General features: G+C 36.2%; 3 protein-coding genes across 4 annotated transcripts; 2 read left to right on the plus strand and 1 right to left on the minus strand.

Annotated features, from left to right (window-relative positions):
- The first annotated feature begins 10,128 nt into the window (after positions 1-10,128).
- LOC140882300 (exocyst complex component EXO70H1-like) lies at positions 10,129-12,315 on the plus strand. Its single transcript, XM_073288232.1, has one exon. The coding sequence runs from the start codon at positions 10,228-10,230 to the stop codon at positions 12,103-12,105; it is 1,878 nt and encodes a 625-aa protein (XP_073144333.1). The 5' UTR covers positions 10,129-10,227; the 3' UTR covers positions 12,106-12,315.
- An 845-nt stretch (positions 12,316-13,160) lies between these two features.
- LOC140882361 (ankyrin repeat-containing protein At5g02620-like) lies at positions 13,161-16,082 on the plus strand. 2 transcript variants are annotated; one of them, XM_073288322.1, is made up of 5 exons: positions 13,194-13,225; positions 13,313-13,388; positions 13,640-14,187; positions 14,500-14,909; positions 14,993-16,082. In XM_073288322.1, exons 3-5 carry the CDS (start codon positions 13,845-13,847, stop codon positions 15,869-15,871), a joined length of 1,632 nt encoding a protein of 543 aa, XP_073144423.1. In that variant the 5' UTR covers positions 13,194-13,225; positions 13,313-13,388; positions 13,640-13,844; the 3' UTR covers positions 15,872-16,082. The 2 variants fall into 2 exon arrangements, with proteins under 2 accessions (XP_073144422.1, XP_073144423.1); XM_073288321.1 differs by having other exon boundaries at positions 13,161-13,388.
- Positions 16,083-16,692: 610 nt separating this feature from the next.
- LOC140883152 (receptor-like protein kinase At3g21340) lies at positions 16,693-19,533 on the minus strand. Its single transcript, XM_073289513.1, has 8 exons — positions 19,286-19,533; positions 18,663-19,188; positions 18,031-18,506; positions 17,632-17,764; positions 17,468-17,536; positions 17,319-17,390; positions 17,149-17,220; positions 16,693-17,053 (listed from the first exon to the last, which is right to left on the minus strand). The coding sequence occupies exons 1-8, from the start codon at positions 19,413-19,415 to the stop codon at positions 16,906-16,908; spliced, it is 1,626 nt and encodes a 541-aa protein (XP_073145614.1). The 5' UTR covers positions 19,416-19,533; the 3' UTR covers positions 16,693-16,905.
- Between the last annotated feature and the right edge of the window lie 2,763 nt (positions 19,534-22,296).

Here is a 22,296-nt window from a genome sequence, read left to right on the forward strand (position 1 = left end):
GCAGTTATTGTTTGATTTTCAATTTAAAAAGTTTCTTGAAACTTTCAAGAACTACATGTTAACATACCTTTTGCAGACGCTTTAGCTCAGATGCCAAACTATGCTAAATTTCTGAAGGATTTACTGAGGAATAAAAAAATTTGAATGATGTGACGTAGGTCACAATGCATGAGGAGTGTTCGACTGTGCTTCAGAATAAACTCCCGCAAAAATCTCAAGATCCAGTGAGTTTTTCTATACCTTGTCAAATTGGAAGTTTATCAGTTGATAATGTTTTGTGTGATTTAGGATCAAGTATAAATTTAATGCCTCATGCACTTGCTATGAAATTGGGTATATGCAACATTGAACCAGCAAATATTTCTCTTAAATTTGCTGATGGATCTATTAAATACCCAAGAGGAGTCGTGGAAAATATTTTAGTCAAGATAGACAAATTTATTTATCCTGTAGATTTTGTTATTCTTGACATAGATAAAAATTGTGAGGTGCCTCTGATTTTTGGGCGTCCATTTTTAGCCATGAGTCGAGCCTAAGTAGATGTTAAAAAGGGAGAGTTAGTTTTGAGGTTGAATGATGAGCAAGTAGTATTCCATATGTTTAAGTCGGATAGTGATAGTTCGAATTTAAAATCTTGCTTTGTTGTTAATTTTATTGATGTGATTAATTATGTTGGAGAATGTCAGCAGGTTCAGTTCTCCGCAGGAATTGGTTCCTTGAAAAATCTCTATAGAAGTGAAGAATGCAGTTGCAGGACTGATCTAAGATTTTCCATGACGGTGGATAAGCCACCTTGAATGTCGCCACTCAAGAGAGGACTATAGTCGGACTATAGACTATAAATTTAGCGCTGACTGGGAGGCAACTCAGTGTTATTTACCTTGCCTTTTATTTTATTTTATTTTTGGTTTTTGGTTTGTGTTTCTTTTTATTTTATTTTTACTTTTTTTCCCATGCCAGTTTGCCGTGCCTGACTGATATACCCAGCCTACTGCTACCGTCCCAGTACTGAGAAGAAAGCGGATGAATCTGCGACCAGGGGAGTGTTACTTTTCATTTTGTTTTTGTTCGTCTTGCATTTGTATATTTGTTATGCATTTTGTTCATTGTTTCAGAAGCATTGAGGGCAATGCTTTGGATAAGTATGGGGGTGTTATTTAGTTTTGTTTCGTAAATCATTGTGTTTTACATTCATATGGTTTAGTTCTTTGCATATAGTTCGTAATCATGCCTATCAATGTGTTGTTGTTTGTGTTGTGGATAAAAGTAGAATGATGACTGTTAGCCGATGAGGATAGAGTTGAAAAAAAATTATTTTTGGAAAATATTGCTTTTGATTGAACATGAGAAACTGTTGGTTGAATCGTGAATCATCTTAAACATGCATGTTAAACTGGTGTATTGTAGCGAAGTAATTGATAAAGTTCGTATTTGTTTGACCATTGCACGACAATAGATGCTTGTTGATCATGATAGTATCTTTGGATTCTTGATGATTGTTAAACATTGCATGTGTGATCTTGCGCGTACTTATAAAATTTTTGAAATTTTTTTTTGTTGAAAATTAAGTTAACTCCATCCGGGTTACGAGCAGAGATTGAAATCCTAATCTCTTATTCTTGACTAAGTATGCGGATTCCATGAGGTTAATAATTTTGAAATTTTAAAATAACAATTCCATCCGGGCTTGGACAATGATTGAAATCCTAATCATTGTTCCATAGCTAAGTTTGAGGGTTAAATGGGATTGATGCTCCATTCGAGCTATAGACGAGGGGATTGAAATCCGAATCCTATCTTAGTTATAGCTAAGTTTGCGGGTAATTACTGAGGCTTATAAAAAAATACCGGGTGCAAAATCCGGAGGTACGTAATTAATCTCAAGAAAGAGCATGTTTTTGTTTGAAATTGTTGAGATGACGGAGTGCTGAATTGTGATACTTGCATTGAATTGTCATAGGTCGCTAAACATTCTTAGGATGGATTCTTTTGAAGTTACACGAAACTGGAATAACATGGCACACACACGTTTATGTTAAACTGACAGTGTATTGTGAACAATCAGAAATTTGTGGTTTTCAATTTTTTAAGTTGGATTTATCGGAGGCTATGTTGTTCATGATTCATTCTTACTTATGTTTTTGTTTGCATATTGTTTTTGTATGTCTTGCTCGAGGGCGAACAAGAGTTAAGTATGGGGGTGTTGATGAGTGCATTTTGTATGCATTAGTTCATGATAGGTTTATGTCTATTTTGTATGTATTTATATTGTTTTTATGTGTTTTAGTGCATGCTTGTGTATTTCACTCTTCGGGTTAATTTAGTGCATGCTTGTGTATTTCATTCTCCGGGTTAATTTTGTAGGAAAATGGATTTCTGAAGAATGAATTACAGCCTTGGTCAAAAATTCAAATGTAATTTTATAGAGACCCAAATCCAATCTCCACCGTTCAAAATAAAGTTCAAGATGTAAGCTGTTGTCCAAATTTCAGCTCGATCCGACGGCTAAAACTTAAGATATGAATTTTTCAAAACCGTCGCACGGAGCAGAAAAATCCACTCGCTCGAGCGAGCGAAGCGAGCCCAGAAATCCTTCGGAATAGATTCATGCTCTCTCGATCGAGCGGAGCGTGCATAATTTGTATTTTTGGAAATTCTTGCTCGGATTGGATGTTATCTTTTGAAGACCCTTGGACATATAAATACAAATCTAATTATCAGATTAAAGGGTTCCAACATGCAGAGAACGCAGAGGGCGGCTACTACAACTTGGGAGAGAAGATTTCTCATTTCTTCTTCTTTTCTTATTTTTATTTTTAGTTCATGATTAAAACATTGTTTGAATCATAATTTTGGTTCGTGAGTAGTTTTTCTTTCGATCAAGGCCACGTGATTGGGCCAGACAAATTTATGTAGAAAACTTGGATGTTTGTTTGTGATTTTTTAGACTTGATTTTATTTTATGGATTATAATATTTATATTTATCTTGTGAATAGCCTGATTAACTGTTTTGAAACGACCCTAACTCTATAATTAATAAATAAATATGCGGAAATTTTTTTTATATATATACTTACTAAATAAAATATGCACATATATGCCCATACATACATGCACAGAATAAAAAGATTTAAAATAAATAAATAAATAACTTAAATAAATGACTAAAATGAATAACTTAAATAAAAATTGCATTCTTTAAATAAAATAAATATCTGAGTCAAACATTTAATTAAAAATACTGCATAAGAAAAATGATTTAAAATTTGCATGCACTGAAAATATTCAAAACCACAACCACTGAAAAATAATTAAAAAGTGTAACATGCTGACATAATTAAAACATGCAATGTGACTCAGACATCTATCACGGTCACGGGGTCACTGCATGTCCGCTCATATGTCCTCGCCGCCGGTAGGAGCTACATCCTCCTCTACGAACTCACCTGCACCATACCAGTGTAGTGAGCCTAGAGGCCCAACATGCTAACATAACAAGGGTTTAAAATAATTTAAAACAATTAAATATTAATACATAACATATACATGAATGAGCGTGCTTAGAAATATCATAACATATCATAACTTAAATTTACTTAAATAACATAATACATAAATATTGTTGAGCAATTAATTTTCTAACATCGCATGGTTGTATACGTAGTGTAACCTTAAATCATACATTAAATACTGATCAGCGTGGAAACCAACGTACGTGGCGGTGACGAATCACCTCTTAAATTGGCAGTAAACTGCCCTTCAATAATTCACATATGGGGACGAATCCCCCTCAAATTGTCACACTACTTCAACTTCCAACATAAAAATATTTTATTATTGCTCAACCTTAAACATTTAATCGTACCTAAAATTATTTCATGAATGCATGTACTTAAATAAAATGTGTGTCCTTCATATATATTTAATTTAATTTCTTACTATCATATAAATATTAAAATAACTTCAATGAATAAAAATAATTAAATATATATTCAGGACACATGCAATTTCTCATGGATTGTACTGGACTGCTGGCCCTAACACTCAAGCCCAATTACTTAAATCTGGCCCAATATCATACTTAAGCCCAATAAAATTATTCTAAGCCCAATTAAATAATTAAAGCCCATTAACAACCAATTCTGGCCCAATGGGCCCAAAAGCCCAAAGATTGACCCAATAACTTTCACGGGCCCTAAAGCCCATAAAAATTATTGGACTTACTTAATTAAATTAATTTAAATCCCAAATAATTAAAATCAACCCAAAATAATTAAATGGAGCCCAATAAAATTTTAAAATTTAATTAGGCCCATTAAACCTTTAATTAAACTTAAAACTTAAAAAAATAAAAATACCCGAGCCCAACTAACTTAACCCGGACCCGAACCCAACTAACTTAACCCACTTACTTCCAGACCCGACCCGGACCCAAGACCCGACCCGGACCAACCCTAAAACCCTAAACCCGATCTGCCCTATTCTCACTTCAGCTGCGGCCGTGAGCAGCAGCCCCTCCGTGGCTGCTGCCGGCCTGCTCCGGCCACCCCTGGCCGGAGCGCCGCCGCCCAGACGTAGCCCACGTCTGGGCGGACCTAACTTGCACCAGCCCCCAGCCCTATGCAGCCTACTACCATGAACCCGAACCCCTTCTCTCGGAAACCCTATTCTGCACCCTCGATGGCCGATCGAACCACTGTGGTTTCCTGGGCTCGTTTGGCTCGAACCACTCGAGCCATTCGAGTCCAGGCAACCCCCACAGTTCCTCTGAACCTAGACCAGCAGATAAACGTGCCATGGAATAAAGAAACGTGAGCATGAATGGAGAATACATCAAATCGAGCACCAAGAACAAACTCAAATAAATTTCTGAAAATTTTCAAGAACAAATCAACGCATACACCACGCACACATAATATTCACTGATATTGTACGAAAAAGTAGAATAAAAACATGCCTAGCACCGAAGTTTGAAGAGAAAAACGAGCGTGGGACGATTCCGGGACGACGGGACGACGAGAAACCTTGAAACTTTGAAGAGAATCGGCTATGGGGTCCTTCCTCGGCTGCTGGATCGACGAGAAAGATGATGGAGATGGGGTGAGGCGGCTGATGGAAAGAAACGTGGGGTTTGGGTAGATTAGGTTTTGTTTTGTTTTAATTAAAATATAGGTTAATTAAATATAGATAAAAGGTTTTAAATATAAAAATATACAACTTAAACTTTCAAATAAAAGTTAAAATCTGATAACTCAATTTAAAATCCCGAAATTACAATTTAAGGGAATTTTAAAAATAATTAAAAGTCATTAAAATGGCTAAATTTGGATAAAAATGGACTCCTAAAATTATATAAAATTAAATACTAAAAATTTTGAGGTAATAAAACTCAAAATAATATTTTTGGGCTCTTAAAAGGCTCATGAAATAAATTGGCTAGAAAGTTGTCATCTCGTCCGTCCACGGTCCTCTCTACGCGATAAAATAATTAAAATACTAAAAATCATAAAATCACTAATTATGGGTTAAATTCTTAAAAAAATAAATTAAATCATGCACAAATAATTCACATAATTATTTAACCCATAAATCACAAATTTAAATAATTAAATATCCTAATTATGCATGCGGATTTACGTATTTAAAATACCGGGTGTTACATGTTTGCTTGCATGTTAATCGATTCCAAGTCGACGGAGGAGGTTTCGATTTCGATCACTTTGATAATCAACATATTGTAAAACCGACTAGAAATAGAATTCGATTTCAATATGCGGTTTATGTGTTTACTAAATTCTCACAGTTATTCATGCATTCAAATTTGATTAGAATTACGAAAGATTAATCCGTCAATATTTGAATATGTTTGATTGTTCTAGAAATAGTCATTTGAACAAATTAGGAGAATTCCCGTGAATTAAGATTAAATCTGAGTCTTGAATCAACTACTTGTTACATAATTTGTCTGGTACATACGTGTGGCCTTGATCGAGCTTTTTCCAAATTGAATTTTAATCCAAAATCTTTGCTGCGTTTTTACTGAGTTGAATTTTATTTTCTATTTAATTTCTTAGTTTAAAATCTGAAATCACTCTTATTCATTAGTCTAGATTAAGTAGAAATAATCATATTTTGGTATTCATAATTATACAATCTCTCCGTTGTTCATTTTACTAGTACTTGACCTGGTACGCTTGTCAGTAGATTCTTAATCATACCGATTTAAGCGGTCATCGCCCTCTATATTTAAGCAATCTTTTTATTTTATGGTCGTGTGGGGCTTACTCTGATTCTTTATTTATAAACAAATAATCACGCGTTTAAAGTACTAGTGGTCCATTAATTAACCGATAATACTGAGAAACTACTTTGGCTAATCTCCAACTTTAGTGTGTTTTAATCATTAATTTATTTATTTTCTTGCTTTATCCTTTTTTTTTCTTTTACTTACTTTTCATGAGTATAATTTCCCCGATCATGTATATGGATCTTCTTTCAAATTCCTTTTTACCTTCTTTGATTTCTTAAATTTAGAACTTATATAGCCTAAAATTCTTAGGTATAATATGATGCTTGGTTACTGTGGATCTTATTTATTGATTGATACTGAGGATTTATGAAGGTCGGGATTATTTTTATTTTTTTTATGACGGGGAACTCGCATGTCGTCGCCATCTTTCAGCTCATATTGAGAAAGTCTTGTGCTAATATAATTGTCTGTAAATCACGTTATTTGGTTAAACTACACTGAACAAATCCAATAGAAGATGTTGATCATAGGAAGAATTGGATTTCTAATTCTAGACTATTGGTCAAGCCGTGGATTTTGTGTGTGTGTCCATGCACATTATAATTATATATAAGAAACAACATACATGTTAGATTACATTAGCAAAATTAGTTTTTCTAGATATTTTGTCTTTAATTACAGTCTGATTATTGTGCATACTAGCACCTAATAATCAGTATCAATCACATTTAACAATTTAACGTATAACTAAGAATAAACTAATGCGAAGAGGAAAATATTCTTAGGAAACTAACATAAATCAAGCTAAAGAAAGAAAACTTCAAAATTTTTAAAGATAAATGCAAAATTCATTACTAATCAATTACCTTCTCCCAAGCCAACCGTTTCTACTTTTTACGGTGGAATCGAAAGTACAAATTCTATCAACACCTACGTAAAAAAAATAAAAATATCATTTTAGATTTCATGTTTTAAAAATGAGATAAAAAAAACCCTACAATTAGGGCCTAGGGGTAAAAGTGCCAATGTTTTTTTGTAATATGATATTAAATAACACCAATCATTTGACCAACAATGAAGCTGATCGTATTAATCTTGCCAACCTCGCATCCCTTTTCTCGTTGATATTAATTATTTTTGTCTGAGATTGATTTATTGAGTGGGTGTGCTTTTGAAATGCTATATATGAAAAAAGAAAGAGTAATTCCATTGTTTTATTTGAAGGAAGGAAAAAATAGTTTTATGTTTAGTCTTTTACTTATATCACGAGCATTAGTTTTATTTTATTTTAATATTACTTAATTTGAAGTGATATAATTTATAATAACATGATTTTTTTTTATAAAAGGTAATTAATCGTCGGTTCATGTCCGCTGTAAACTCCAAATTTTTGGGAAATAAAATCAGAGAAATATGAGTCAATAATTATTATGCATGTGTCCATGATTGGTGGATATGACTTAAAAACATTGGGTATCGCATGTAGGTAGAGCTGTTAAAATAGATTGGATCCGTTGCTCCTGTTGGAACAACGAAACTCGGATATCTTCACAATAGTATGATAATGTCCATTTTGGGTATAAATCCTTATGATTTTGATTTTGAAACCACCCAAAAGGTCTCATACTAATGGAGATATCATTCCATTTATTAACCCGTGATCATTTTCTTGATCTACAAATATGAGACTTTGATTGATATCCCAACAATCCTCCCCTTAAACGAAGTCGCACCATTATTCACATGGTCCGGGCCTCTTCTCAATCCGTCCTCCAATCGAGGCTACTCCACTTCACCGCGTTGAGGCACACGCATTATATGAATTCCCGGGAGCATCACCCCTCAAGAGCTTAATGCAGACCTTATCGGGAGCCTCTAGGCTACTCCACTTCACTGCGTTGAGGCACACGCCTTATATGAATTCCCGGGAGCAACACCCCTCGAGAGCTTAACACGGATCTTACCGGGAGCCTCACCTCCTTCGTTTAATTCCGAGGATTCTACCCACATTGGCTCGATCAGACCATGACTCTGATACCACTTGTTGGAACAACGGAACTCGGATATCTCCACAATGTTATGATATTGTCCACTTTGGGTATAAACCCTCATGTTTTGATTTTGGAACCATCCTAAAGGCCTCATACCAATGGAGATAACATTTCATTTATTAGCACATGATCATTTTCTTGATCTACCAATGTGGGACTTTGATTGATATCCCAACAACTCCATCCCATCCCGCTAAATAGGCGGGTTGAGTTGAAAATTTTTCAACACGCTCAAACGGCGGGCCGGGCCACCGAGTGATGGGTTTTGACGGATTGCGGGCCAACTTGCCCTAACACGCAAATATAACTAAATATCGAGGGATCAGCCCATTCCACACTATCAAATAAACGGATTAGATTGCTAATTTCTCAACAATCCCAAATTACATAATGATAAGTTTTGGTAGGTTGTAGATTAGTCCGCATCTATCGATCTGTTTTGATAGCTCTAAAATCTACGTTCAAAGTGGCGAGACCTACGTATAATTTATCCGCACACGGGAGTGGACCATAAATTCAATGCTAAAAACAAACGAGAATGAATATCGCTAAATAAAACACTATAATGAAAAACAGAAAACATATAAAATTTGAGATTTCTAATTTTTCGAATATTCGTAAGGAAAAAAAAAAGTGGGATTTGGGACTTGCGGAACGAAAAAACGTTGAAAAACTGGAGGGCGACGGGCCAACTCACGCTAATATAATCAAAATCAATTTTTTTTAAAAAAATTCTCAGATAAAATCCATGTAATCAAATTGGATTCTTCCACCCAAATATAACTAAATTGAACACATGAAACAATGAAGGTGAAGTATCCTCCTTTAAAATCCGAATCTTTCTAAAATATCACAAGAACAAAAGTCCAGCATTGGAAAGCCTATAAAAGTCCAGCTACGTATAAACTGTAATCTGGGCCGCTTTGCCTTAATCTCCAACTCCAATGCTAAACACGCGTTAATTTTGCTCATACAATATACTTAAAATTGGCCACGTTTGTCTCATTCTTTTAGTTTTTTTTTTTACAATCTTAATATATGTGAGGAAATTACAATTTCGGTCCAGCAATTTTCACACTTTGTGATTTTGGTCGGTCATTTATGTTTTATGTTTTGAGCTTTCATTTTTAGTCATGTATGTTTTGATTTTTGACGATAGTATTTTTTTTGTCGAAAATGTTGATGTTACACTACATACGTCAGCTCTACATTACTGCTACATTGGTGTCACATCAAAAAATTGATTAAAATTATAAAAAAAAAATTACAAACCGACAGATAATAGACTAAAAATGAAATCTGTCATCGAAATCGCAAATAGACTAAAAACAATTTTCATATATATATATATATATATAATTATATATAAGTATGTATCGATCCAAATATCTACCATGATATATATACATATATAATAATAATCACACGTGGTACAAGAAGTCTTGCATATCATCTTAAAAATTTGAAGTATCGACCTTCAAAAAAAAAAATTGATGTATCGAGTTCATGCTATATTTTATTTATTTATTCATTCTTTTATTTTTAAAAGATCGTGCAATATTTTATTGGAGGCCTCGGTCCGGAGTGACATTTAATTTAAATAAAGACAACATGTCTGAAATTTTGAAGTTAATTTGTCCTACATTGTAATTCACGTACACACACTTGCACCATAAAAAAGGTCAAAATTGCGATTATTACCATTCAACAAACGCGTTCTCATTTAATTTTCAAAACTTTCTCTTTACTTGGTCAAACCCATTTCCTCTTTATTTTTTTTATAATTTTTTTTTTATTATAAGATATTTCCTCTTTAAAAAAATCAGATCAGATATATCAACAACCATTCAACGCCTCATCTTCCAAACCATCTTCTTCTTCGCTGCCACTCCACTTTCTGTCATTCTCACAACTGGAATCACTTTATGCTAGTGGATGAAATTGGATATCGACCGAAAATGAAGAGTCCTGTATCATCTAGGCCTTCGTCTCCATTACACTCTTCCCATCAACACAACTCCGTCTCCCCTTCTGCCACGCCGCCTCGCCGCCGCCAAAACATCTCAGAAACGCTGATGGAGGAGGACATAGACAAGGCCGAAGCCATTATCAAGAAATTGAGCTTGGATTTCTCCGACGACCATTCTTTCCCATCACTGTTTGCGGGGGAAGACAGGACAGATGCAACCATGTTTCTTGAAGCTGTGAGCAGTTTGCAGAATGCAATGCATTATTATGTGAAGCAGAGTTCGAGCTCTGACATGCTCGTTCGAGCTCAAAGCTTAATGCTGACCGCTGAGAAAAGATTGGAGAAGGAATTTTATACGATTCTGTCGGCAAATAGGAAAGTTTTGGATAAGGAATCTGTTCTGCCGCAGGTTTCACCTCCGACCAGCTCCAGCACTTCAGGATTTAACGAAGATGATAGAGTTTCTGGGAATTTCATATCAGCTTCGGGAGTTGCGATGGCGGATTTGAAGAACATTGCGGATACAATGATCGGCTCTGGTTATGGAAAAGAATGCGTTCGTGTATACAAAATTATAAGAAAATCGATCGTTGATGAGACTCTGTACCATTTAGGAGTTGAATATCTGAACGCTTCTCAGATTCAGAAAATGGAGTGGAACGTACTGGAGCCGAAGATCAAGAAATGGTTGCACGCGGTTACTGTCGCAATAAAAGATCTTTTTTACGGCGAAAGAATCCTCTGTGATTACGTTTTCTCCTCCTCCGAAAGTATCTCGGAGTCATGCTTCACCGAGATTTCTAACGATGCAGCTGTAAATTTATTTAATTTCCCTGAATTTGTGGCGAAAAGCAAGAAAAATCTGTCACCGGAGAAAATATTCCGAGCGCTGGATCTTTACGAGGCTGTCACCAAGCTATGGCCGGAGACCGAATCGATTTTCTCCCACGGCTCTCTGTCGCCGGTGAGGTCTCAGGCGGTGGCCGCCCAGGTGAAACTCGGCGAAGCCGTGAGAACAATGTTGAACCAATTCGAGGCGGCGATTCAGAAGGACTCTTCAAGATCAGCGTCTGGAGGCGGAGTGCACCCGCTCACCCGCTACGTGATGAATTTTCTCGTGTTCATCGGCGATTACAGCGGCGCGGTAGCTGACATAGTGGCGGACTGGCCCGTGAACGTCCCGACTCAGCTGCCGGAATCTTATTTTCCCAGCCACACCGCGGCTGAGGACCCATCAACGGCGGCGATCACCGGACGCCTCGCGTGGCTGATACTCGTCCTCCTCTGCAAGCTGGACTCGAAGGCGGCGCTGTACAATGACGTCACGCTGTCGTACTTGTTCCTCGCGAACAACTTAAACTACGTCGTTTCGAAGGTCCGGAAGTCCAACCTCGGGGCCCTGATGGGACCCGAATGGGTATCCAACAACGGGTCGAAAGTGAAACAGTACTTATCCAACTACGTGAAAATGGGGTGGAGTAAAGCAACTTCGGCCCTGCCCCAAGATCCAACGGCCGAGATTTCTCCAGAGGAAGCCATCGAATGCTTCAGAAGATTCAATCTAAGCTTCGAAGAGGAATGCACGAAGCAGAAATCGTGGGTCATACCCGACCCGGAATTCCGAGAAGACGCCCGGATCCAAGTAAAAAGAAAGATTATCCCCGTTTATCGTGTCTACTACTACAAACATAGAGGGGGCTATATGATGGAGTCAATTATCAGATATGCCCCTGAAGATTTGGATAATTGCCTGTCGGCCCTGTTTTCAGCTTCTCCGGATAGTAGCCATACGTCGTCGTACGAAACGTCCCGCCAGTCGTCTCCTCTCCGTTGACAGCCATTATGAATGTTCCATATAAGACTAATTTTACCAGCTTTCCACTTAATTGTTGTTGATTAAGGTGTTAGAAGCTTTGAAATATCAATTAATGTCTATATCATGCATCTTGTATCGTCTCATCCAATAAGTTGATCGGTACATTTTTTTTTAATGATATTTTAATAATATTGAGACTTGAGAGAGATACAAAGTGCTTATATGCAACTAAAAACTTCACCCTTAGGTTAAACGATCTTCCTATTTAAATTCAGAAGTAATATGTTTTTTTTTTTAATTGTCATTGTTAATTTCACACAATGTCACTTATATGACACTCATCCTCCACTAATATCATGTGTGGAGAGGTATTTGCCATCAAACTTACATCTAATCTCACACCAAGCCATGAGATATCATTGGGTTAACAAAAAAAATGAGAGAAACATGAGATGAATAAAAATTTGTGTTTCATTCCACTTTCATTTCATGTATCAAACGGTACCTAAGTTGATCGGTACAATTTTTTTTAATGATATTTTAATAATATTGAGACTTAGAGAGATACAAAGTGCTTATATGCAACTAAAAACTTCACCCTTAGGTTAAACGATCTTCTTATTTAAATTCAGAAGCAATATGTTTTTTTTAAAAAAAAAAAAATTGCAGCTCGACTTTTATTTATTTATTTATGAACAAATTAATAGAACCATCTCGACAATTACATGTGTGTGTGAAATTTATTTAGTTTTTTTATTATTTATATTCGAGAAATTAATATTTATTTTGCGCAAAAAATCTTCTCAAATCAGAAATCAATTTATTGACAAAACTCCTGTTTAGATTATATATTCACTATATTATATTATTTTTATATTAAAAATATTAAATTTATTATTAAAAAAATAAAAACATAAAATTAATATATCTCAATAAAGATTCGTGAGATAATATCGACATTTTTCTCGTTTTGTCCTCTTATCACAGCAGAGCCCACTTTTTTTTATTAGGGGATCTATCTAAACGTGACTCAGAATATATGTGTACTTAAAATAAGCCATTAGTATGTTTTGTTGCATCCATGTGGCTTTAATGGCCTCCATTCTATGAGCCACCACACTTTGTTTTCCTCCTAAATGTTATTAATATAAGTGCTTCAATTTATAACTTTTCTCTCTCTTTTTGATGCCAACTAAATAAAACTAATTTTCTTGAACATCATCAGGTCTTGATTGACGTACAAGGACTTCTGGTTTTTGAAAGAGGGAGGACAAAAAGGTTCCTCTTTCTTGGCGGCCAACGTAAGTTTTTTCTTTTTTTCTTTTTCTTAATCCAATGATTGTGTTTTGTTGATAGAAGAAAATGGTCGGTAGTTGATGCATTGAAGAGATATTTGGAGGCGGCAAATAGAAAGGGAACACGTTCTTGATCGTTCCTGTTGAGATTATTTGTAAAGAAATATCTCGAGGGGACAAGAAACAAATGTGTTCTGTTGATTTAAGAACATTGGTGTTTGGGACCAATTATTGAATCATTTTATTGTTCTGGGCAGGGGCCTGCAATTGAGATTCATCGACAAGAATGGATAAATTTCAACGTTTTGTTCGACTTCCCTACGTTGATGAAAGGGATAGGATATAAAATGCATTTGTTGATTTGGGTGTTTGAGGGGAGAAAGAAAAGGGTTTTAGTTCTTGATTTGCATTAGTTTCTTGTGTGTGTGAGAGGAGAATTCTCAGGGTATAGGACTTTATAAAATGGAGGCATCGTTAGCAGCACAGCCACCTGCGACTCCCCGTAAGAAAATGGTGAAGCAATTGACGGGAAAACGAGACGATACAGCGTTGCATTCCGCTGCTAGATCAGGGAATATTCTCGCCATTCAAGAAATAATCGATGATTCTGGAGAAGGTGGTGAATTGGCAGACTTGCTGGCAAAAGAAAACTCGGCTGGCGAAACGGCTTTGTATGTAGCTGCGGAATATGGCTATTTCGAGGTGGTTAGGGAGATGATCAAGCATTATGATTTGATGACTGCTGGGATTAAAGCCAAGAATGGTTTTGATGCACTTCATATTGCGGCGAAACAGGGGGATTTGGGTATGTTTCTTGACACAAACTCGGGTTTCTTGGCTGTTTCTTTTACTATTCTTTGTTATGTTTGCTAATCAGCAAAACAAGAGTAGTTATGTTTAAACTTGCTCCATGGAGTAAAGATCAAGCTATGTTTTGATTCTTGAGACCTTTAAGTTTAAGTTATCAATATGTGTCAAATAAAATAATAAGCAATTCCTAAGTTAGAAGATAAACAAACTAATTTTGATTTGAGTTCAGATCAAAATGTTGATGTTAATGATTCTGCAAACGGGTTGAATGGTTTTCACCTTTACACTCCGTCTATGAAATCTGCAGAAGTTGTGAAGGTGCTAATGGAAGTGCATCCAGAGCTTGCGATGACCGTAGATGCATCAAACACCACGGCTCTGCACACAGCTGCGACTCAAGGACATATAGAGGTCGTGAACTATCTGTTGGACGCAGAGAGCAGCCTGGCCACCATTGCAAAGAGTAATGGAAAAACAGCCCTCCATTCTGCAGCAAGAAATGGACATTTAAAAGTTGTGAAAGCCCTTTTGAATAATGAGCCGCAGATCGTGTTTCGAACGGATAAAAAAGGGCAAACAGCTCTTCATATGGCTGTTAAAGGACAAAACCTTGAGGTGGTTGAAGAATTAATTAGAGTGGATCCTTTGACGATTAACATGGTGGATACTAAGGGCAACACTGCGCTGCATATTGCAACCCGAAAAGGGAGGTTTCAGGTAAAGTTATTTGCATTCTTTAAATTCACAAATGAATTTAGATTCTTTGAGGACTTTTACTCACATGAAGTTCGTTTTTGCAGATTGTAAAGATGCTGCTACGCCATGATGTATTGGATACAACAGTCGTAAACCGGTCCAATGAAACCGCCTTTGACACGGCTGAAAAAATGGCTCATTCTGATATTACAGTCATTTTGCAAGAACATGGAGTTCCAAGGGCCAGAGAAATCAAACCTCATTTAAGCAATCCAGCTCGGGAGCTAAAACAAACGGTGAGCGACATAAAACACGAGGTTCACAACCAATTAGAACACACACGCCAAACAAGAGAGCGTGTCCAAGGCATTGCCAAGCGTCTCAACAAAATGCATGCGGAGGGGCTCAACAACGCAATCAATTCCTCGACAGTCGTGGCAGTTCTAATAGCCACTGTCGCATTCGCGGCTATTTTCACGGTTCCTGGACAGTATGTGGACGACCCTCAGAATATACCACCTGGAATGTCTTTGGGAGAAGCGAGAATCGCTCCAAAAATCCCTTTTCTAATATTCTTTGTCTTTGACTCAGTCGCTCTGTTCATTTCCTTGGCAGTCGTGGTGGTGCAAACCTCAGTTGTCGTTATAGAAAGGAAGGCAAAGAAACAGTTGATGGCTATAATAAACAAGCTAATGTGGCTGGCTTGTGTGCTCGTCTCGGTGGCCTATTTAGCCCTGGCTTTTGTTGTTGTAGGCAAGCAAGAGATGTGGCTCGCGATTTGTGTGACAATCATAGGAACTACGATATTATCGACAACAATTGGTACAATGTGTTATTGGGTGATCAAGCATCGAATGGAGTCCAAGAACAGTAGGAGCATCGGCAAGAATTCTTTGGCAAGTAGATCAAGATCATGGTCAGTCTCAGTGCTATCAGAGGCAGATGTTTTGAATGCAGACTTCAAGAAAATGTACGCAATCTGAAAGATGAAACAACCCCTCGAATAACTTTTAAGAAATTTCCGTTGGACTTTTCTGAAAAACTGAATTTTAATTTTACGTTGGGAAAAATTGCCCTCAATCGAGGGAATTGAATCCATTGTACATTTTAAATAGCCCCCGCAAACCACACAATTTTTTTTGGGGTTTGGGAGTGGTGAATCCACGAAAACATGAAGTTGTGTTGTCTTTTCAAGTTTTGTCAACCTACGTTACATGTTCAGTTTCTTGATCATGAATGATTGCAGATACAATGTAACTCGATGAGACAGGGCACATAACATGTCCAAGAAACCTTGTTTATACTAACATATAAATAATTTTGAAAAATCTCTCTCCACGTGTATTCGAGTTCACAAATACATTTGACCTTGAATTTTTTTTTCTTTTCTATTTTTTTTTTAAAAATCAAATGTAGTTTTGATATTTTAAAAATGTAAATCAGTTTCAAATATAGATCTAGTACTGTAATCTAAGTTCATCTCATTGAAACTTTTAGGATTTAATTGCATATATTATCTAGATGAAAATTTGATATTGCTAAAATTCTTTCATAAAAAAAAAAAACATTAACTTCTCGTATTTTAAAATCTTGAGTAAATAATAGAGATACTCAAGCCCTGTAAGCTTATATGTTCGGCATCCCGTCTGCTACTATAATTTGAGGTTTAAGTACGCCAGTGCTTCCTATATTTGAATTCTATGAACTCTAATTTAAACTTACTTTTATTTTTAAGCTCATATAAGGTCGTTTGTAAGCTTATATGTCCGGTATCCATTAATGAGATGAATCGAAGTCTATGTCATCTTAATTAAAGGGTGAATCTTAAACAATCCTTAACAGATTTGGGGATATAATAGACCTCTTGCAAAGTTTTTAATTGAAAGAAAATATCCCATTGCATGTATGACTTCTCAAAAAAAATTTCAAGCAATATCCAGGGTCTTCCTCAATTGAAAATACCATGTAGCCTAACTCTGGATATTTTTCAAACAATAGTTGGTATTTATCCAATTTGCTAACACGATCTTGTATCCAGAACCAAGATGAAGGACATAATGGTGATGCCAAGAACAATTGGTAAACTGTTGTATCTCCGTCTCCAATCGTTTGAGGCCGAAACAAGGCAAGGCTTGTCTGATGGACACAAGGCATTGCCAGTCGTTCTGCATTATTTAGGCAACAATCAAGATATATAGTTACAAGAACCGATGGAATCGTCCTAAGATAGAGTTCTCAAAACTGAAAGAACTAAACTTACATTATGTTTAGACCCTTTTTCTGTGAAAGTGAAGGCGGTATGGATCCATTGAACTTGTTATCTGCTAAATTCCTGAAAACAAAAGAACACAAATTTATTTCCTTTATGTTGAGTTGGTGGTACACAATTACAATTACAAATACTTCTTCTTCTTTTTTTTACTAACTCACAGTTGTTTGAGGTTTGGCAGTGCTCCTAGAAAAGCCGGGATAGGACCCCTCAAGCTGTTGTTATGAAAATCACTGCGAAAGAAAAAAAAAATCCAACAAATTTCATGCAACTCTATATACAATTTAAAGATTTGATGATGAAAGCTCACATAGTTTCAAGTTGGTCCATGGAACTAAAATTGGGAAGCAGCCCTGAGAGACCAAAACTACCAAGAAACCTGTCAAGTTAACAAATTTTCCCAGTTATTACTTGTGGAAGTATAAGTTTTTGAGAAAGAAAAAAACAATGGTAGCTAGTAGATAATATACTTACAGAGCTGTTACTCGCGGAACAGAGTCGCTGCTGCAATTGATCCAATCCCAAGGATAAGAAGAAGGAAGGCATGGATCGCCGCTCCAGCTTTGCAAAACGTCGAACGACTTTTGTAAGGAAGCTAAACCAGTCACTAAACCAAAAACAAGAGTGAATGATTAAGTGTCACACTCTCAAAACTTGTTGCAAGTGACCAAATTATCAGAGGGCCGTGAAGCTCGTAAGTGGATAGCTTAGTTCAATCTCTACTCGAATTCGCTTCTGATCGAGTATAACTCAAGTTCGAATTTCAAACTATGGGATCAGCTAATCAAGAGACTGGTTGTTCAAAGTTCAAACTCAAGAGGATCATATGTATTCAGTTATCTAAAGTAAATAAAATATAATTTAATTACCCACCATCAGCAACATAGGTTCCATTGGTGATCAAATCTCCGATGGAATACACTTCCATGGCATTAATGAGTGGAGGAAGTGTGGAGTAGTTTGCAGGCACCAGAGAAACCTTATAGTTGGGGGAAACTGTGAAGTTGCTAGCAGAATACTCGGAGAAATTACCGAAAGGCGGGGAGAATTCTTCCGAGAACACCGAGTCGTTCATGGAGATTTTCAAGGTTCGGTTCTGGCCTGGCGGAAGCCGTGTAACCTCGGAGAAGTAAAAGGTCAAGTACACGGAAGCAACAGGAGGAAATCCCGTGTCTAATACCATGGTCGTCGCGTTGCGATTAATCGGCGTGATAGCACTCTTGAGTGCTAGAGGTGGAGGAATATCCATCCATCCTGGATTACTGATCACATTGCCTCCGTGTAACTCTACGAATCCTGGTCCAGCCGGTTCCGGAGTCCATATTCTGTCGTAGGCGTCGTTCGGGTACCTATGAACACGATGTTTATAAAGCCAAGTTAGTACGATATATGAACCAATTTTGTCAAGGCAAATGATCACTTCTTATGACAGGGCTAGCTTATTCAATTCAAAAAAAAAAAGCTTTGCATCAGATCAAGAAAATAAGTAGCTTGTACATATATACCTTATCGTAGAATTTGCAGCATAAGCAACCCTTTTCAACAAAAAAAGTGGATAAGTGCCATTTATAAGAAAAGTATACATATTAGACTCCAAACTTCGAACTTCAAGTGCAGACATAAAGGGGAACTCGTCAGCTCTTGTCTGAGCAACACATATACTGATATTGTTCTTCTTCATACCATAAATCACTTCATATGAAACATATTCTGTACTCGAGGTCGTGACGCTAGTCCAATGATTCCCATCGAACTGAAGATCGAACGATGGAGGCGTCGACTTGCCGTCGTAGTTGCCGTAATAAAAGCTAGCACGTACAAGTATACGTCCCATTCTGATACCTCCGATGTTGTAACAGTTCTTTCTTCGACTAGTGAATACCCTGAGTGTGCTCATCACTTGCGATATCGAGCCGTTGGATTGGACCGAGCGGGATTCGCCGGTATTGATGTAGGCGTCGTCTCCGCTCCATTGGATCAAGTTTTCGTCTTGGTATGAACCCGACGACCCACAGTCGATGCTTGCGAATACTGAAAATTAACCAAGAATTTCGATATCAAGTTCATTTGGATTAGCAAAGCTTGGGAACATAAAGTTTTGAGGTGTGTGGATATATATTGATCCTACCGTCGGCAATGGTGAACGTGAATAATGCGCAGAGGGAAAGAATGAGAACGAAGATGAGGGGAGGAGCTCCGGCCATGCCCCCCTGTTGAATCTTGGAGAAAAGATCAATTGATTTTTTTTTTTTATTCATGTGAAGAAATATTGGACATGATGGATGGAACTTTGATTGTTTTAGGAGTTGAATAATATAATTGGAAATGTTCAAAGTTTTTTGGTCAACCACATGGTAGTTTATTATTGTTGGTGTGTTAATCGCATCTTAACATGTCGAAAAAATAAACGAAATTTGAGATTGTTATATTTAGGAGTAGTTTAACAAGTAACGATGGGTCCGAGTAGTTATATTTACGAGTAGTTATATTATTATAAAATTCATCGTGCTGGCAAAGTTTTGTGTCGCATGTCGTGGTTTAATTGTAGTTAGCGCGGAGCAACTAGATAATGAAAATCCTAGAGGTACATGTAATTAATTACTTAATTTTAATTAGGCAATTAATTGTTTGTTGACCTTGCGAGTGAAGTACAAAGTCAACTTCTTGTTTGTGGGGCGATGATGGTGTTAGGAAACAACACCGCGTCATTTACCAGTGGACTATTGACCTTTCCTGTAATTAAGTTCGTCAACGCTTGATAATAATCATAATATAAAGGGTATCGATGAACCATTTTTTAAAGAAAAGCTTATTAATTTGACTTATTCACTCGTCATGTCCTTGCTATTGTGTTAGTTCTTTTCCAGAAGAAAGCAACTGATAATAAACATTTTTCTTATAACCAAAATTCTAGAGAGGGAATTTTATAATTTGAATATTAAAATCAAAATTTTATTCAAAAAATAATGAATGTATTGTATTTATATTACAACCCAAAAATAAAAAAAAAATATCATAAAAATATAACTAAAGATATCAAAATATCTCCTAGAAGTTTTTTAGTAGGCTTAAAAGTCTCAAAATAAAAAAATATATCATAAAATATGAAAAATCTCGCACACACACACACAACACGCCGAACTATGAGAGAGAGAGAGTGCAGGCGCGCAACACAAAGGGCGCGGGCGCGCATGACCGTCTGTCTAGCATTATTGAAATACACTTTCACATGTGCGGGCGCACGACAAAAACATGCGCTCCAGCACTTCAAAAATCACTCGAACGCGCGGACGCGCGCTAACAAAGGCACGGGTGCTCTGACTTCTCGGCTTTGGCATTTATTTTTGTGTTTGCTTTGATAATTTCTCCACTTTATTGACTTCTTTGGACTTCAATAACATTATAACATCCCCCAAAGAGATCTTCAAGTATTCCAATGTCGTTTTGATAATTCACCATCAACAATTGAAGTGGTTCCTTAAAATTTTTAGTTCGACCTCTCGTAATTGGTCCTCTTGGCATTTTCAACGGGTTCTTAGCCACTTGATCAACCCGCGAGCCATTCACGATCGCATCACAAGTTATCTATTAATTTATACTCTAAAATCTTTTAGTTTTCGAGAGTACATATTTTGAGATGATCGCTAACTTGAACGTCGGAGAGTTTTTGTCAGGGGCGGCCCTGCCCCAGGGCAGGCAGGGCTCATGCCCAGGGCCCCAAAATTGGTGGGACCTCATATTTATTTAAAAAAATTATTATATATATTATAAATATTATTTATTATGTTGTTCAATTAATTATTATTAATATATTATAATATTTATTAAAAAATTGAAGAATATTTATGCATCGTCATAACAAAGCTATCACCTAAACTGATGTGTCAATCTTCGCTTCGTTCATCACCACTCAGTTTCGCGTTGTTTTTCGTCTACACTTTCCATTGTCTCTCATTGATCATCGACTTTCTTATCCTTGAGTTTTATAGCTTGATGTTCGATCAATTTCTTCTCGAACTCTGTGTGCATTAAAATTTGATTTATGACTCGTTCAATTTAATTTTGATTTAATGTTAGATTTTATTTATAATTAATTTCATGTCGTGGTAGAAAATTTATAGATTAAAAGTACTTATTTCAAAACTTAATTTTGAAATTTGGAATTTTTATTTAATTTATAGCTGATTGGCTAAATTAACTACTTTTAAATTAAATTATCACTTAAATTGTGAGTTTTAGTGATTCAATGTGATTTTTTTTTTTTTGCATAATTTCATAATTATATTCATAAAATATGAAGATAATTTCATATAGCTCGATTATATTTGATTTTTTAAATACGAGCTGATATTTACACTTCATTTAATTTTGTGTTACCTACACTTCATGTTTGGATCGGTTTAGAGTGTGGAGAGGGGGTGAATACACTCAAAAATAATTCTACTAGTACGGTTTGAATTCAATCGGTTTAGTGATTGAATTCTAAGTTTATCTTGATGTCTAAACGTAATTTGACAAATTGGATAAGTGCGAAAATATGTAAAATTACGGATTCGAACACTTATGAGTTATGGAAAGCAGTTTATGCAAGATAGTGAGTGAGTAAGTAAACTGATAAAAGACACAAGGAGATGTTTATTGATGTTCGAAGATTTCAATCACTCCTACGTCATCCCTTCTTTCACATCGAAAGGATATCACTAGAAGATTTTGAATTTTACAAACAATTTGCAAAACCACGATCCAATTTAGGACTTAAATACTGCCTAACCAAGAACTTCTAGTAACAACTTAGTTTCAATCCTAGACTGATAAAATGATGATGTTTACAACTCGATTGATTTGGCACAAAATTGATCCTTCAATGATCGGAATAACACTTAGGCGTCGAGTTCCTTGATCGATTTTCAAGCTTTCAATACTTTGAATATTCACACGGTGAGCACTGTAAGCAAAAAAAATTATTCTTCAATCGATCGAGATCCCTATTTATACTCTTTGGATGTTAACGATCATAAATTCAAATAATGATCTTTAGATAGAGTTTGAATTATTCTCGTTGCATTTGTCATTTTCAAGAACAAATTCTGAAGCCGATTGTATCGCGGCACTAACTTCTGCAGAGTGTGTCAGAGTACG

This window comes from Henckelia pumila, chromosome 2, assembly GCF_033568475.1.
Source record: "Henckelia pumila isolate YLH828 chromosome 2, ASM3356847v2, whole genome shotgun sequence".
Lineage (NCBI taxonomy): Eukaryota > Viridiplantae > Streptophyta > Magnoliopsida > Lamiales > Gesneriaceae > Henckelia > Henckelia pumila.